Genomic DNA, 18204 nt, shown 5'->3' on the forward strand with positions numbered 1-18204 from the left:
AGCATTTCTGTAGCCTGCCTCCAAGACCACATTCTCCAATTAAGTCAGACAGCATCTTCACGGTGCAGATGAGAAATGCTACGGAAGCTTACACCGGAGGCCTGGAGGTTCAGACCTGCCCTTGTGCAGGGGCTGATTTGGGGTATTCATTTTTGCAGCTGTCTCTGAGCGTATAATCTGTTTGTTGGTTCATTCTCACTGAGGACCCACTGTGTGCCACACCAGAGGCAGGACAGAGGGTCCCTGACCTCTTAGGACCATGCGCTTTTTCCTTCAGAGTACTTACCTTGGTTGATACTTGCACCTTTACTGGTCCAATTATTTTAAATTACTGTTTGCCACCTCCTCTGGACATAACTCCATGAGGACGATGGCTGGGTCAGCTTTTGCCCATCACTGTGTCCCTGGCATTAGCACTCACTAAGCTTGGTGGAGGGAAGAATGATGAATGAGTGAGGTCAGATGGAGGGATCCTGACATTTTCAGACCAGACATGCAGAGTGATGGTGCATGTCACACTAGTCACAGGTAGTACCAATTCGTTCATTTATTCCACAGATATTCGCTTTGGAGGAGAGAGAGTTGAATTACCTCCCACCTTTCCCCCGAAGGTAGCTCATAGCACAGTGTGGGAGTGAAGGGTCCAGGGGGCGTGGTTTCTAAGATAAGGGAGAAAGTGGTCAGAGCCCTAAGAACAGGAGCTGGAGGACTGGCTGGAGCATGAAGGAAGGAATCCTGGAGGAGGAGACATGTGTGCCTTCTGGCTGTGTCTGTCTGAAAAACAATGCCTGTGTCCGTGGGAGATAGTTTCCATTCCATACGGGCACAGTGGATCACCTGCGGCTTAACAGGCCAATCAGCGTATCACCTTCAAACACCCACAAATGCAAGCTCCTACTTCCGCCAACCCCTAGTTTCTACCAAAAGAGGAGGCTTGGGAGCTGAGTTTAGAAAGCATGCCCTGACCTAAAGGAACGAGCGATTTGGGCCCTGGGACTGAGAAATGTGGAGGGCACATGTTTCCCCAGCACTTCCCGTAGCTCCTCAAGACTCCTGCAGCAAGGCTCAGATCCTCTCTCTGGCCTCTGGGGTTGTCTGGCTCGATCCCTCCCAGCCTCTCCAGATTCTCCTGGGGCCTTTTCCCTCTCTCCCTCTGTTCCTTTCACCCCCTTCTCTCAGGGCCTTTGTACGGGCCCTTTGTCTCCTTGGTCTGGCACCCTCTCTGCCCCACCCCCTTTCCCTGGTCACTCCTCACTGTTCCATGCAATTCCTCTTGGAGACTTCCCTGACTCCTCCCACAGGAGGCCACTCCCCTCCCCATTACACCTGGTCACATAGATATATTTTTATGCTCTCTTTTCACGCTAGCATCAGTCACAGTTGTTTGTAATCCTATGTTTATTCGTGTGATTACTTGACTAAAGCAGGCTGCCCTCTCTAGATTGTAGAGAGAGAGGTTTGTCTTGGTCATCACTGTATCCCCTGTTTTTGTTTATTTTTAAAATGTATTTACTTAAAAAATATTACCTGATACAGAGTAAATATTTTGTCAATATTTGTTAAACCAATGAATAACTGATTATGTGTTTTGGAGTGTCCGAAGCCTTGTTAAGGAAATGACAGACACTATTGCCTTTATTTCCCTAGTAAAGAAAGCAAGCGAGGTGCTGGTGGTGCAAGAGTGGTGAGGGCAATCATGGGACAGGGTGAATGCCCAGAGAGGTGGGCTCTGCCCAGCTCACAGCCCTTCCAGGAAAGTCTACGTGCCTCAGCCTCCCAGGTGCTGGAATTACAGGCATGAGCCACTGTGCCTGGCAGCCTGGATATGCTTACAGACTCAGTTGACAGGGGCTGTGGCTGACTCTCAGAGAAACAGAGCAGGATACAGCCAGTTCGCTTCTGGGGAGACTCTGCAGAGAGGGGCGTGGGTCCAGCAAGGCTGCCTGTGCTCAGAGTCTGTGTGGTGTCCTCGGGGGAGGGTCTCCTAACACCCGCTGTGTGTACACTTGAGGGCCTGTGTGCCCTGAGCCTTTACTCTGTGCTGGGCTCTACTGGTTGACCAGACAGTGACCTTGCCCGCAGGGGCCCTCAGTGGATCAGAATGGATCTCTGAGCTTTGGGCTCTGAGCTGTGGAAAGAGCCTGGCCCATGAGTCCCATGGGAGAGGGATCAAGCCTGAGGATGTTTCTGGGAGGATGGCCTGGCTGGCTGGGAGAGGCCCCCTAGAGGGGCAGAGTTGAGGGGGTCTGATGGAGCAGCCTGGGTGGGCCGGAGAAGCTGGGCACTGCCCTGCTGGGATAGAGCCAGGCCTCGGCAGGAGTCGTTAGGAGATGACTGACAGGAAGGAGGCTTCACTAAGAGTTTTGGGCCTGGCTGGCAGGGTCCGGGCTGGGAAGTATAACCGAAGCTGGTGGAGGGAGAAGCTTTTTGAAAGTGACGTGCCCCTTCTGACAGGGAGGAACTTAGGGGTGCACTGGGGACCAAGGCCAACATCATGCTTTCGCAGGAGTGACTGGGACCAGGATGACTGGGCAGAGCCACAGCTGAGTAGGAAAAACTGAGCCGTCTTTCCTGGTGTGCGTGTGCGTGTGCATGTGTGTGCAGAGAACCTTTGAGAAAAGGATCATTTGGTGGGTGCTGACCAATGGAAGAACACTGCAGGGCAGACAGACTGGGCCATGAGCTCCCATACCTGCTAGTCTTGGTGACCTTGTGGGAATGGTCCCCGTGGGGATGGGCCATGATGGGAGAAGGGTCTCTGAGGATGATGTCCTCTGGGCAGGAGCAGGCACCTGTCTTGTGGAAGGCCAGGGTCACGGGCTGCTAGAGGAGGGGCCTAGGCTTCAGGCTGGGGAACGTTGGTCAGAGAGACCAACTTCTGCCTTGGCCCACATGTGGGAACATCTGGTGACTCAGGCTGTGGCCCAGCCTACAGTATCCTCTTGGGTCAAAATTAGTGGGGAATCCATTTTCTCAGAGGGCTCATGAGCTGCCTCTGAAGGCCCTTCCTATAGAGGATGCTGGGTCCTCTGAGCCTGTTGGCTTCTACAGGGGATCGGAAAGGCCAAAACGCAAAGCTGCTATCTTTGTTCAAATGTCAGCCCTGCATTGCAGTTGTCTCCAGATAAGTACAGTTGAGGAAGCACTGACTTTTGGCTGAGTCTTGGTGACACCACATCCCATTGCTTCATGCTCCTTAGTCTGGCCTCATTCCTCACATGAATGGGAGCTGGCCATGACGGATGAAGTCCAGTCTAGGGCAGGAGTGTGCTGGTGGGGGCGGGGGTCAGACAAGGCCTTGAGTAAGGGCACCTTTTAGCATGAGAGCAGACCCATGCTGGTTTTCCCCAGGGCTTCCTGACTGCAGGAAGATGTCCCAGATGCCTCACCTCTGGGCCTGGGTTTCGAAAAGCCTCTGGTCAGCCTTGTGTGAGCAATGTGGTCCCAGAGAGCCCTGGGGAATGATGTACCCCCGAGGCCATGTGCTCGCTGGAAACATTTGCCCTCTGTGCTTGATTTTATTTTGAACAGTTCAAGCTTGAGACTCAACAGAAGATATTTCATTGCATTTGTTTCTTTATTGATAATTCATAATATTTTTTTTGACATGTAAGCATCATCACCAGAGACTGTTACAGTGTGAATAGCTAACAATACAGAACACAGAGGGAATTTAATCTTATACTTACTTAATTTACATTTTGTAATAGGCAGTACATTTAAACTTCTGAAACCAAACCAAACCAAAGAAAAACATGCCGTGAAAAGTCTCTCCCCCTCACCTCCATTCACTCACTTCCTACCTCCCTGAATGAGCAACTACTGTAAATGTCTCTCATATATCCTTTGGAGAGATCTACATTGCACATAGTCTTATTTTTTTCCTTTTTACACAAAAGGTTGTACATTATACATGCTGTGCTGTACCTTGTTTTTTATTTTTTAACATAACAATGTATCTTGAAGATCTTTTCATATCAATTCACAGAAGGAAGCCTCATTCCTTTCTGCTGCTGCACAGTTTTCCATTATGCAAGTATGCCTGGCTGCGTTCACCAACCCCCGCCCCCAAATAAACTCTCGGGTTGTTTCCAGTCTTTTGCTACAAGAACCTTGTACATACATCACTTCTCACATGTGTAAGTTGAGCTGTAAAATAAATTCCCAGAAGTGCAATCGCTCTATTGAAGGGAATGTGCATTTATGGTTTTGATAGATCTGTCGCCTTGTCTAGCACAGGTGTTGTTACCACTTCCACCAGAATTGTATGAGAGTCCCGTTTTCCTATAGTCTTCCTAGCACAGTGTTTCACTGACCGATCACATGATGTGGTAGCAAATGTCCAGGGTAAGGATCCCAACTCTGGGAAAAACTGTAGCTCCCAGGAGTGTCTTTAGGACAGGAGGGGCAGGAGCACCTGATGACTAGGCCTGCAAGTCAACCCAAGCTCAAATCCTCAGGCAAACCAATAAATCTCTCTAGGTCTCCATCTTCTCATCTGCAAAGTGGGGAGAATAACCTACTTTGAGGGTCATCATGAGGATTAGATGAGATGATGCATGTCAAAAGGACTTTGCACAGTCCCTGGCACATGGCTGCAGGAGGCTGGCCCTGCATTTACCAAGCAGGTGACCTTGGGCAAGGTGGTGCCTTACCTGAGCCCCTGCTGGTGTCTTCTCTGGTCGGGAGGGAGTTGGGGTTAGGTCCTCTTGGTAGTCTTATGGTCTGACCTGTCTTTCTTTAGCAACGTGTATAACCTCCATTCACCCTTCCTCTCTCCTGCTCATCAAAGGTATTCAGGAGTCTCCGGTGCCGAACGGCCACTCACTTCCAGGCAGAGATTTCCTCCGGAAGCAGATGCGGGGAGACTTGTTCACACAGCAGCAGCTGGAGGTGCTGGACCGCGTGTTTGAGAGGCAGCACTACTCAGACATCTTCACCACCACAGAGCCCATCAAGCCTGAACAGGTACGCCCCGTGATGCATGCCCGCCACACCTGCCACTGCCACACCGGCCCAGCCACTTTCCTGAAGGCAGAGTCATCTGGCAGGGGGGTGTGGGTGAGGGCACACCAGGTTCTTCTCAGAGAGGTCTCTTCAGTGTTCTTGGCCAAACTTGGGCAGTCACTATATCCCACGAGGTCGGGAGGGCTTGTCTGGGGCTCCAGTCACTGGCCAGCTGGGGGGTGGGTGACTTCTCTGGCTGCTCTCGTGTCCTTTCTAAGGACTCTTTGGACAGAAGGGTGTGATGATCTTCCAGGACACGTAAGGTGGTCTTGGGTCATTATCTTGTCAGTCAGGGTGATGGTGGAAATATGTAACCAGCACGTGGCCTGGGGACTCACTGGCCGTGAACAATGGAATGACGGGGCAGGCGGGTATCCCACTGTCTGCCCTCTCACCAGGTTGCCCTGTCATGGTTTTAGTGACTGAATCCAAAAGTCTGGAGATAAAGAAATGTCTCATTGCACAAACTCCCACCTGGGTTATTTACAAGAGAGGGAGAAAACAGGAGGGCCAGCCCTGCTGACTAGCTGTCTGCTATACCCTGGGCGGAGTAGTCACTACCTGTGACTATAGAGATGGGATCACAAGGCTCGGCCCAGTGAGAGGCTCCTGAGGCCTAACTAACGTCCCTGAAGTACCAGATTCAATTCATAAGACTATTTCCTGACACCCAGTGTGCGCCAGGGGCTTGACAGGTAACCTTGCAGGCTAGACATGGCTCTGAACTGCCAAGAGCTCCCACCTGGTGGGCCAATCAGAGAGACCCTACAGACAATAACTTTCCCTAGCACTTTCCTCGCTGGTACTAGTGGTGAGAACTGGCGGCACCGAGCTTCCACTAAATGCTAATTAGAGGATGCTTCTGAATTTTCTCCAAAAAGTCATTCCAAATAGTGTAGGCTCCCTGCACAGCTCCCATGGAGAGGCGAGGTGCTGGAGAGAACCATGGGTGGTGAGGGATGAGCAGGGCCTCTGGGGCCACCTGTCTATGACAGTCTGTCTGTGTCTGAGCAGTTTCTGTGAGAGCTCTTGCAGATCTTCTAGCCACTTTGTTTTCAGAGGGTAAAACTGAGGTCCAGAGAAGCAGAGCAACTTGCCTAAGGCCGTCCTGCAAGACATGCATTCACCTAACAAATATGATGAGTGTCTACTTTGTACAAGCCATGGAGCCATGCACCAGGTCACATCAGTGAACAAGATGGGCTTGGACCTCCCCTCAGGGAGCTTACAGACTTGCAGAAGAATCCCGATAAAATAATTTCCTGAAGGGTCATGGGTTACAGGTGTGCTTGGTGCTGAGGAGGAGGTGTCTGAGGTTCTCTGAGAGCCTAAAGGAAAGGCTGAGCCACAGTGGCCTCCTGGGGGAAAGGCATTTATGCTGAGCCTGAAGGGTTTGGGTGGAGCAAGGAGAAGGGGTGTGAGGGTGGAGGGAAAGTGTCTGGCAGAGGGGACAGCAAGTGCAAAGGCCCTGAGTTGAGAGGGAGGTGGCAGGAATGAGGAACGGAGAGAGCGGGCGTGGCTGTGGCTCAGGGACGGGCGGGGGTGATGCTGGGGAGGTGGGCCTGGTCTTGTAGACTGGGGGGAGGATTTTAGTCTTTCTCCTACAAGTTGAGTGATGCCTCTGCTGGGTAGGACATGGTTATGGTGCTGGGCATAGCCGCCCCCACACACTCTAGATCCTGGGCTTCAGGGAGGAGAGTCTGTTTCCATCACAAGCACCCTCCCCGCTCTGCTCAGAGCCCTTCTGAGAGAGGGCAGAAGGCACATTTTCTCCCACACGGGAAGAGAGTGAGAGGGGACTCGATCAGGGAACCTTCCTGGATGAGGCCTGTCCTTCCCTCCAGAATGTGGAAGAAAGTTTATCTTCTTCTTTTTTTTTTTTTGAGATGGAGTTTCGCTGTTGTTGCCCAGGCTGGAGTGCAGTGGTGCCATCCCAGTTCATTACAACCTCCACCTCCTGGGTTCAAGTGATTCTCCTGCCTCAGCCTCCTGGGGTTACAGGTGGGGTTACAGGTGGCTGACACCATGCCCGGCTAATTTTTTTGTGTTTTTAGTAGAGACGGGGTTTCACCATGTTGGCCAGGCTGGTCTTGAACTCCGGACCTCAGGTGATCCACCCACTTTGGCCTCCCAAAGTGCTGGGATTACAGGCATGAGCCACCGTGCCCGGCCAGAAAGTTTATTTTCTAATGGCTGATGAGATCATGTAATTTTAGGGGTAACAGGAACCACAGAGGCAAGATTTCAATCCTCTTGTTTTTTTAGAGGCCCAGAGAGAGGACAGGGCATGTCTGAGGTCACCCAGCAAGTGAGTGGGGAAGAGAAGGGATCCAGGCCTCTGCACTCCACCTGGCTTCTGCAGCACAAATGTTTCTAAGAACCCCTAATTAATGCAGACACTCGGTACGAGACTCCCTCTGTGTTTCACATGACTGTCATGGAGACTCAGAATCTGCACCATAGCTCCTTTAGCTCACAGTGCGCAGGAAGACCATGTAGCCTGCAGGGCCTCATCCCTGAGTGGTCTGGAAGCCACCCATGGATTCACTCACTCACCTGCTCACGTGCCTCTCCTCTAACTTCTTCCCTGAACGTGGGCTGAGAGCCAGGCACAGTGCCAGGTGCTCATCAGCTCTGCCCAGTCTCACAAGGGCAGCGTGCTGTGGACTCAGAACCCACAGGACAAGAGAAACTGTTCAGAGGGTCCTGATGAGGTGTCAGCCAGAGAGGGGGGATGTTACCTGGGTTGGGAGCATTATGGACAATGGCACTGAGGGGGCAGTGTTGGATGGGAGGCTTGAAGGACAGGTCCCATAGGCTCATGGAGAGATGGGGTCTGATAGGGAGGAGACCTGATTACAAACTCTGTGAGGACTCAGCATCTTCAGTGTCCTTCAGAATGAGCGGGCACGCCTGCAGGCCTGTCTCTGACTGTGCGCTCTGAGGCGGTGACTGCAGGCGAACTGTGTGGCGGGATAATGACTGACCCAGTGTTTTCTGGTTAATCTGCTTCACCTCCCTGTAATGTGTCTTAATGAGGAGAGATGGAAGGTGAGGCGGCGGGGCTGCCCTGCACACACACACAGGCACTGGACTATGAATGACATACCCTTGTGCCCGATTCCCAATCACTTAGGACAAATGACGCCTGAGCAAGGGGCCGCAGGCTGGGAAGGGATGTGCGTCAAGGGTAAAGATTCCTTGGGCCCCTCATGCTAGCTCTCTGAGAGGTGACTGTTCCACAGGCCTTGCCTGTGAGCCCCAGCGTGGCGTGGCAGTGGTGACAGGAAGGGGGCCTCAGGTGCTGGCCGCGGAGGCTGGTTTTCTCTTCCATTTTCGAGCAGATCGAGCTGTCTCAGTTTGTGTCTCTGTGGCCTAGTGCCCTGGATGGGGGCCTTGCTGTCACTTTCGTTGAGCAGCTTGGTGGGGAAGAAAGAGCACTTATTGACCTTGGGGTCAGGAAGCTTGATTTGAGTCCTGGCTCTGCCCTGCTGAGCAAGTCACTATTTTTCTGGACCTCAGTTTCCATATCTATGGTAGGAGTAATCATGATTTTGATGACGACAAGAAGAGCAGCAGCAACAACTGAAACCGAACATGACAACAGTGGTCCTCCTCACCTATACACCATAGCATTCACTTCACATCCATCCTCTCATTGGACCCCCAAGGCAAATGCCTGCCAAACAGGCTGGGCACGATTTGGGAGCCCCATTATACAGATTGGAACATTTTTTTTCAGATTGTTTACTCAGGGAGTTTCTGAGATTGTTGAACCGCAGAGCTAATCTCATCTCAGGGTCTTCTGTCTTCATCTCCTGCAAGATGGTTCCATGGGCCTCCAGGTCCAGGACGATTCCAGGGGCCAGTTTTCTGGCTGGTTGATTTCCAGACCTGGCCTATTGCGGTCAGAGTCTGCCTGTTGTTCCAGAACTCTCAGAATTTGCCATAGGTTTGGAGAGGCCACATCCTCCCAGATCCTCCCACCCTGTCCCCCATGGGAAGAACATTCCTCATTGGGGCCAGGCAGGAGTCCTGACAGTTACTGCTGTTAGCTTGGAGCCTGCCCCACCTTGCAGCTTTTCCCGCCAGGATCTACCTGGGTGGGTGGGCCCAGGCTGCTGGCTTTTATAGAGAAACGTAGTAAACCCTTTGCTGTGGGTGGAAGGGGTTAATGTTGACCACTCCTGGAGCAGTGAAACACTTCCTTTTCAAAATGGTTTTTGAAAAAGCAATTCTGTTTTCCGTACACGTGGAGTGAGTAAAAATCATGTTGGAGGAAGAGAAGAAAATAAAGCTCCTGGTGGTGAGTGTGTGTGTGCGCACGCGTGTATGTGCGTGCGTGTGTGTGTGTATGTTTCCAGCAGTGGAATCTGTTTCAGTAAAACTCCCATTGACGTTGTCGTCAGCGCAGCGCTCCTGGTGGCAGCGGGTCCCTCCTCTGGCCGCCACAGGAAGGCCGTGGAGCACAGCCTGCCGTATTTACTCTCGGCAGACTATTAACCAACACCAGGCTATTAATCTGGCTTTTGAGCCTTCACTAAAGCCCATAAAAGCTCACAGTTGTCAAATGGAGTTCATTTTAATTTCCTTTCAATCACAGTAAATTATTCAGGTGATAAATCAGCTGGAGCAGCCTCCTGGCTGTAATAGAAACCCTAATTCCTGGCTAATTATCCAGCCCATTGCTGCCAACAGATCAATACGGGTGCAAAATGGAACGGGCCAGGGCCCTCCCTCCCATTGGGCCAGAGACAGAGAGACAGCTGGGGAAGGGGACGTGCTGCTGACCTCCCAGGAAGTTCAAAGGTCACAGGGGGTTAAACCAGGAGAAGGTCTGTCCCTTGTCTAACAGAGATAGCCACCAGAAATGCCTCCTGCTGTCATCAGCTGCTTTGCCCTCTCAGTGGTGGCACTTCTCCAGGCTGGTAGGCCAAACAGAATTCTAGCATTGCCTTCTCCTGTGGGCATCCTGTTCCTGGGAAGGGGCTGGTTTGTGCTTCTGAGCATGATTGAGCTTGGTCATCAGGAATGGCCTGAACCTCGACCATGAGGCAGAAAAACGGCTGGGTACCCGGGGGAGAAAGAGGACGTGCTTTTTTTCTTCAGGGAGCTCATTTTCCTTCATTGTGGATCTGTGTCCCACCATGAGGAGGGGAGAAGGTGAGGAGGGGGTGGGGAGACAGGTGGGCCAGGCTGAGAAAGGGGAAGGCTTCCTGGAGGAGGTGCCTTGAGGGAAGGGCAGAAAGCAGCCCTGTGGCGGTAGCAGATGGCTGGCTGGAGAAAGCATTCTAGGCCGAAGGAGCAGCACAGGCAAAGGACTGTGCAAAGGGAGGAATGCAGGTGTGGGCAGAGAGCTGCAAGGGGGCCTGGATAGTTGAAATGGGGGGCAGTGAAAGGAAGTCAGGTACAGTGGGGTGGAGGAACAGGAGGGAACCCCAACTGCAGAGGGCTGGAACGCAGAGGTGAGGTGTGACTGCTTTGAGGGCAGTGTGTCCCAGAGCCCGGGATCTGTGGCCCGGATTATTCTGCTCACCTTGGAAGCAATCTTCACTGGGACCTCTTGCCTCTCGTCCTGTTTCTACGACTACCATTGGATCTCTTTCTTCTTGAAGCCTACCTCCCATAAAAGTCTCTCATGGTTTCCCACCACTTGAAACCCCAACCCCAGACCTTCATCCCCATCACACCCTTTCACCATCCCCATGTCCCTCTGCTTCCTCACAAGACGCTTGGGCTGTGGCCAGGCCTGACCCTTCACTGCCCACACAGGCTAGGCTGCTCCTGTGTCCAAGGGGGCTGCTGCTCATGGCCCTGGCTCTCCCAGGACTGGCGTGCGCATGTGTGTGCGTGTGTATGTGCATGAACGTGTGAATCCCAGGTGAGGCTCTGAGCACGTTTGGTGACAGGTACTACAGTTATTACTTTCTTAATTTTGTGGCTCACACTCTAAGCTGCTGCTCACTGTTTCCCTGCCTGGAACCTTCTTTCAGCCTGTTTCTGAAACCTACCCCGTCCAGGCCCTGGAGGAGTCCTGCCTGCCCTGTGAGGCCTTCACTGACCCTGCACCAATTCGGCCTGCACCAACTTGTCTCTTATCTGAGCTCATAAATGCACTGGGTTTTATTGATTGCTGTAGTAATTGCTGTAGCTACTGTGTATTCATTGCTTACGATGTGCGTGGCTCTGTTCTGAGAAGATCGTCACTTACCCCACCTCATTACCAAGTCACAACTCCCATCATCCCCATTGTGTAGATAGAACAGCTGAGGCTTGGTGAGATGAGTATGGTGACTTAGCTAAGGGCACACAGTAAATGTGGGGCCAAGATCATAAGCCAGGTCCTTGGCTCCAGAGCCCCGGCCACTGGGATACCCCCAGTTGCAGCACAGGCTACCCACTGACTCTTAGAGATGGATAGTTTCCTGAAGATGCAACCTGGGGGTTCAATTTGCTCATGCAAGGAGCTGAGCATGAGTTAGGAGGTGCCAGCCCTGCCACATGAACCAGTGTGGTCTCAGGAAGCATAAACAGAAGTCTAGGGTGGTGACTGTCCCATTCTCCTCTGAGCTGGTTCTGTTCCTCTCACCCTGCCTCTCTCCTCACAGGGCTGTGCTCAGGGCTAGGCTCCTTCTTTGCAGACAAAGTAGTTTGTGCAGAAGAGCCAACTGAAAATTCTTACCTAGGAAGCATGACTGGAGAAATTTGAGCCATTTGGTCTGATGAAGAGAAGGCTTGAGGTTGTGAGCAAGGAAGAAGATAGGCTAAAAGAACTTAGTAATAGCCCAAGCTTTCTGACAGTGGAATGGGCCTCCTTGTTAAGTAGTGAGCTTCCCGTTGCTGGAGGCATGCAAGTAGAATCTATCCATTTTCACATATGTGGTTTTAGAAGTTTCAGAATCCAAAGGGCTTAATTATCTAAATGCCAACACCTTTCCAACCTGAAAGAATGATTCTAAGATAAGAAGAATGAGAAGGGTCTGGTGGGAAGAGGGGAAGGGGTAGAGAAGATCTTTTACACTGAAGCACCAGGAGGGGCACTGGAGGGCAGTTCCCCCCAGGAATTCTCACTAGGGTGGACAGAGAGGGTCAGTCTGCATCACAGGAGCCATGGCCCTGAGCAGCAAAGGGGTGGGGGCTGCAGGGTCTTGGGAGGCCATTGGATGATTCCAGCTTCTCTAGTGCCTGGAGCAGGGCTGGGGTTCTGGTGAAGATGCCAGGGCCAGGATACTGGTGGCTGCTGTCAGGCTTGCTGCCTCAAGACGGTATCTGGCCTCCTCTGCCCGGGAGTTCAGGGCCAGGTCCCATGGGGGAGGGGTAGGCTGGTTAGCACAGTGGCAGAAAGTGGTATGTGGTGAGTTAGTGAGGTGGGAGGGGACGTGGAAGTCCCCCCACATGCGAGGGAACTTGTGTGCCGGGGCCAGGGCCTTGGATTGTATTATCTTGAAAGCAAAGAGAGGCCTCTGTGAGATTTTAGATCAGGGAATATCAGGATCCAATCCAACACAGAGTGGAAGATTATTCTTGCAGCTGTGAAGAGACTTGGAGGGCTGGGGGACCAGGAGGCTGTTGTTAGGGTATAAGTGATATTGCTGTACCCCTGAAGATGGTTGCCTGGGGCTGGCTTCTCTCCAGTCTGTAGTATTGCCCAGGAAATGTGGCCCCGTCATGCACGACTTCTCTCCTTTCCCTTCTGACCCCCCACCTCCTCCCACTTCCCTCCACCAACCCTCCAAATCTCCAGCCAGGCCCCCCATAGTTCCTAGAGTTAGCTTGAATTTGATTCTGAGCTTCCTGATGGTCAAAGCAAAATGGGAAATGCAATCAGTTGTGTTCTTTTCATTGTCCGCCAGTGAAGAAGAGTCCAATTCCTCAATGGAAGCCATGGTTGTTTTTGGTTTTTTTGGTTTTTTTTTTGACATTTAGAGTGGAAGGAAATTTTCACATGGGCTTTCAGTGGGTAGACCAGTGAGGCAATGATCACGGTCCTCAGTAGTACATTTAGAGGCCCTGCAGTAGGTTATATAGAGCTTGTCTTATGGATAAGTATGACGCCCACATGCTAATCAGTGCATTTCTACAGGGGCAGGGCTACTGTGTCCATGCGGCTCAAGAAAGCAGCCTTTCTGATAGCCCAGCTTAACTAAGAAAAATCCCAGACCCTCTCGGGTAGCTCTTCTTAGATTTTCCAACTTGATGCTCGGGGAAGATACGTTTTGGGGCTTTGAGACCTCCTGCCTCCCAAAGGGTACCCCTGGGAAAATGTCCTCCTTAGGTGGAAAAGGTGCAGTCTATAGGAAGGTGCCTCCAGTGGTCACCATCAACTGCATCAGCTCAACTCTTGATGAGAATAAGAATTTCGTAGTTTGCATTGACTTCTCTGGTGGGGGCTTGGTAGGCAGGGACTTGGGGACTTGAAGGAGGGAGAAGTCATATGTTTTAGAGATTAAAGAAGAAGATGGTAGGCTGGATGTGCTTTTTTTCAGGACTTCCCAATTACCATAGTACACATAGAATTTGCATCACACACTGGGATAAACAGGATGCTCGTGGCCAGAGACAACTAGCCTACAGGCTTTAGCTTCCCCACATGTCCCCTGGTCATCCAAAGGCTGAGAGGGTTTGATATCTTGGCACACTATTTGTAAGGCTCTGCTTTTGTGGATAGGAAGAGTTGGGGTTTGGTTGGAGCTTTGAATCTTCTTTCTTACTCTTCCTCTGTAGGGTTGCCAGCCTAGAGAAAATGGACAAGATACTGATTTGAGTACTGAACAAGTACCTGAATACTCACACCATACCTTACCAACCATTTATAGGGGCTCTGAAAACCTGAGTTGGGCAGCACCACTTAGCTTTAAATTAAGCACCCCTTAGAGGAGACCTAAGTGAAGCTTCTGGTACATTATTTCCCAATCTGACTGCCCTGTAGAGCAGACCCTCCCTGGCTTACCCACCCAGTTGCAGGTGGGGAAGATGGAACTAAGAGATGGGACTTAACTGGGCCTTCCTATGGGAAGCCTGAAGCATGTAGAAGCTTGAAGTTCCAGAGAAAGGCTTCTGAGCCACAAGGCACAGTGATGCCACCCACCAGGAAGCACAGCTCACTGCATGTCCTGGGCTCTGACCACTGAGATAAGTGACTCCTCCCATGGCAGGGAGCTATAAGAGGGTGGAGGCAGGGGACAGAGCTTCTCATCCCAGTTGTTCCCAGCAGGAGGAGAGGAGGTAGAAATACCTTCCTGAACCCTGAACTGCTTAAGATTTAACTTGTATGCTCTTTTGCCTTCAGAATGAGATAGTCACAAGGATTATTCTGGAATTGTTGCTCCCTAGATCTCTAGAAGTGCCGGGTACCTCTAGATCAGCCATACTCTCCCTTAATCTATTTATTCTATTGTCATCATCTCAAAGTGACCCAAGGATGAAAATTACATGGACTCTACGGGACCTCAGCCTTCTTCACTTGCTTTGCTGCCAAGAGTATTGCCTGGGGATGCCCATTTGTTTCTAAGTAGCTTGTGAAATATTTTCTAAACAGCTGGGTAGTCTGTCTTCCTGTGGACCAAGCACAAGGACGGCTCCCCAATAAAAATCGTTCCTGCTTTGTAATGGTGGGGGATGTTTGAGGGAATCCTGGGCAAGCTGCCATAGTGAAAAGCGTGGGGTTCTGGGTTTTAGTGATGGCTCCTGGGCTAGTCACTCTGGGTCATGGTTTTTGCATTTGGGGTGTGAGATTGCCCTGGGTCATCCTTGAGATCCATTCCAGCTCTAACATTCTGTGAGTAATAAGACAAATGGGAAATCCATCACTTATTTTTATTTTGACTTGTTTACAGTTTTTCCTTCTGTCTGTTCCACTCTTTTTGATGACAGGCAAATTCTGTGTTTGTGGGATTTAAAGATTACAAGTGAATTGTCAAAGAGCTGCCTGCCCCTTGCTGGGATGTTCTTTCATTCATTTATTCATTCATTCATCCAAGAAATTTTTATAGACATGGCATGTCAGTGACATGGACCACCTGTGCTGTGTTATGTGGCATAAAGTAACAGCAATTGATGCAGCCAAAGGTACTGTGTGAGAATTGACTTTTGAGTAGAGATATTTCCCCTCAAACAAGGCTATCCAATATTTGCAATTCAAAAAAAAAAAAAAGGACAAAAGAACAGATAATTCTGGTCTCACACCGTGTTTGTTTTGAGGGTGTGTCGGAAGTTTGACTTAAGGAAGTCGGCTACTTACAAAACTCTTAAAAAACAATAAAAATAAACATTTATTGTTTTGTGAATTATTTTTTAAAAAAGAACATAGATTTCTGGTTCTTATAACAAAGTCTGAGCTATTGTAGGCTCTCCTATTGCAAACAATTGGATCAAATAAAACAATAAAGCATTTTTATATATATATATATATATATATATTTTTTTTTTTTTTGGAAAGAAAAAGAGGGAACTCCTCAGCGGTTGGAACTTAAAAGGCAGCTTAAAACCAGAACTTTAAGTGCATGAGTTAATGTCCTGGTGGCCCAGGATATGCGTTCTCAATATAGGCTCTAGTGAACAGGGGCTGGGGTTTTGATGCTGATGTTGAGACAAAAGATGTAGCCCTAGAATTGTGTGATATATGGGAGTGGGAACCAAAGCTCCTGCAACAAACTAGAAACCGGCAAGGGCTGCACTTTCCATGAAATGGGCACGATATAAGTTTTACCTACAGGCTGAAGAAGGCAGTAGGGAAACTTGATTCTACATGGGACTCAGAGAAAAACAAAACTTTCTAAAAAATTCAAGAATAGAAATAACATAAAAACTGGAAGCGTATTAGTGAAATCCTTGAGATGCCTCGCAGATGCATATAAAAAAATTTCATCTGGATCCTTCCACAATTTAGTATGTACAACATGCCTACAGAATAAATAATAACTACTAAATAAGCTCACAATTTAAAAATGTCAACCCACCCAAGAAAATGAGGGAAAGTTAGGAGACATAATCAGGAAAATGAGTATTCCAAGAACCCAAGATAACACAATTTGAAAGAGATTAGAAAATGATTAAAGAGATGAAAAAGGCTAGAAACCATTATAAAAGAATAAAATGCCATGAAAAAAGAAGAAACAGACTAGAAAGAGAATCAAATAAATTTTCTAGAAATAAAAACTATGATGGTCAGAATTAATTAAAAGTTCAACTGATGGATTAAATACCAGATAAGACATAGCTGAATAGAAAATTAGTGATTTGGGAGGAGACAGAGCTGAGGAAATTCTCAGGAACACAGCATAGAAAGCTAAAGAGTTGGGAAATATGAAAGAAAAAGGTAAGAGATAAACCAAAATATCATGTGAAAGTCCAACATACACCTAATAGTTGGTATGGAAAAATAAAAACAGAGAAAAGAGGCAATATTTGAAGAAATAATAGCTAAGACTTTATGAAACAAAACTGTTGCAAGACATGTATCATTAGATTGAGGAAGCATGCTAAATCCCAAGCAAGTTAAATAAAAACAAACAGACATCTAAGCAACACTTCAATGAAACTGAAGAACATCAAAGACAAAGAGAAAATTATGAAAGCAACCAGAGAGACAGTATAACTTTTAGACTGACAGGGCACTTTTTTTTAGCATTGTTAAAAGTCAGAAGACAACAGAAAATATCTTCGAGTGTTAAGAGATAGTAATAATTACCTCGTACTCAGATAAATGATCATTTAATAGTGAAGGCAAATAAAGACATTTTCAGATAATGGCAGGGAGAGTTTACCACTCACAGACTCTTGCTGAATTGCTAAATCACATACTTCAATAAGAAAGATATGAGAGAATTGCAGTTTCAGCTCTGACAAGTGAAGTTTTGACACCATCACTCTGATCTTTACAATAAGAAGTAAAGCTGAACAAAAGGAAAATCAACACGTTTTCTTGGCTTATCTGAGAACTGAGGTCACAGAGCAAACAGCTACTCCCAAATCTGGAAAGTCATAAGAGTACAGAGTTACAGCTGAGATCTGCCAGATTAACATGAAACCTTAATATGTCCAATTACTTCATGTATCATGTGCAACTTTCAACAAAATATTAGGCAAGAAAAAAAAAGTAAGAAGAGACAAAGTAAGCATGAGAACCAGACTCAGACTTTGGAATTATTAGACAGGTAATTTTTTTTTTTTTTTTTTTGAGACGGGGTCTTGCTCTGTCACCTAAGCTGGAGTACAGTGGCACGATCTCAGCTCACTGTAACTTCAACCTCTCAGGCTTAAGTGATTCTTCCCTCTCAGCCCCCCAAGTAGCTGGGACTGCAGGCAGCACCACCACATCTGGCTAATTTTTGTATTTTTTGTAGAGACCAGGTTTCACTATGTTGCCCAGGCTGGTCTTGAACTCCTGAGCCCAGGTAATCAGCCTGCGTTGGCCTCCCAAAGTGCTGGGATTACAGGTGTGAGCTACTGTGCCCGGCCAAGTTAGGGAATTTAAAATGACTATAATTAATATGTTAAGGACTGTAATGGAAAAAGTAAACAACATACCTGAACCGATGAGTAATGTAAGCAGAGAAATGGAAACTCTAAGAAAGAATCAAAAGAAAAATAAAAAACACAGTAACAGAAATAAGGACTTTCTTTGATGGGCTCATCACTAGACTGGACACAGCCAAACCAAGAACTAGGGAGCTTGAAGATATAACAATAGAAACTTTCTCACACTGAAAAGCAAAGAGAAAAAAGAATGAAAAAACAAAACCAAACCAGAAAACCAGAACAGAACATCTAAGAATTATGGGGTAATTTTAAGAGGCATAATATATTTATAATTAGATTGCCGGAAGGAGAAGAGAGAAGGAAGAAGAAGAAATATTTGAAATAACAATTGCTGGGAATTTTTAAAAATTAGTAACAGATGCTAACCACAAATGCAGAAAACTCAGAGAACAACAAAATATCTACATTAGGCATATAATATTCAAATGTCAGAATATAAAAGACAAAGAGAAAATCTTGAAAGAAGCCAGAGGTAAAAATCACCTTACTTATGAGGAAACAAGAATAAAAATTATAGTGGATTTCTTGTCAGAAACCATGCATACAAGAACAGAGTGGAGGGACGTATCACAAGTGTTGAAAGAAAAAGTTCACCAACCTAGAATTTTATGTCATGGGGAATTCTACTTCAAAAGTAAAGGACAAAATAAAGACTTT

At 48.3% G+C, this 18204-nt stretch overlaps 1 protein-coding gene across 5 annotated transcripts in view; it reads left to right on the plus strand.

Annotated features, from left to right (window-relative positions):
• The window catches only part of PAX5 (paired box 5), a 200740-nt gene that overhangs the window by 64562 nt on the left and 117974 nt on the right, over window positions 1–18204 (plus strand). For all 5 annotated transcript variants that reach the window (XM_033238078.1, XM_033238083.1, XM_033238079.1 and 2 more), the window contains one exon: window positions 4793–4968. In XM_033238078.1, the coding sequence (XP_033093969.1) occupies window positions 4793–4968 (176 nt within the window). The remainder of the gene's footprint in view (window positions 1–4792; window positions 4969–18204) is intronic.

The sequence above is a fragment of the Trachypithecus francoisi genome, unplaced genomic scaffold (genome assembly GCF_009764315.1).
Source record: "Trachypithecus francoisi isolate TF-2019V2 unplaced genomic scaffold, Tfra_2.0 Lachesis_group16, whole genome shotgun sequence".
In the NCBI taxonomy this organism is placed as follows: Eukaryota; Metazoa; Chordata; class Mammalia; order Primates; family Cercopithecidae; genus Trachypithecus; species Trachypithecus francoisi.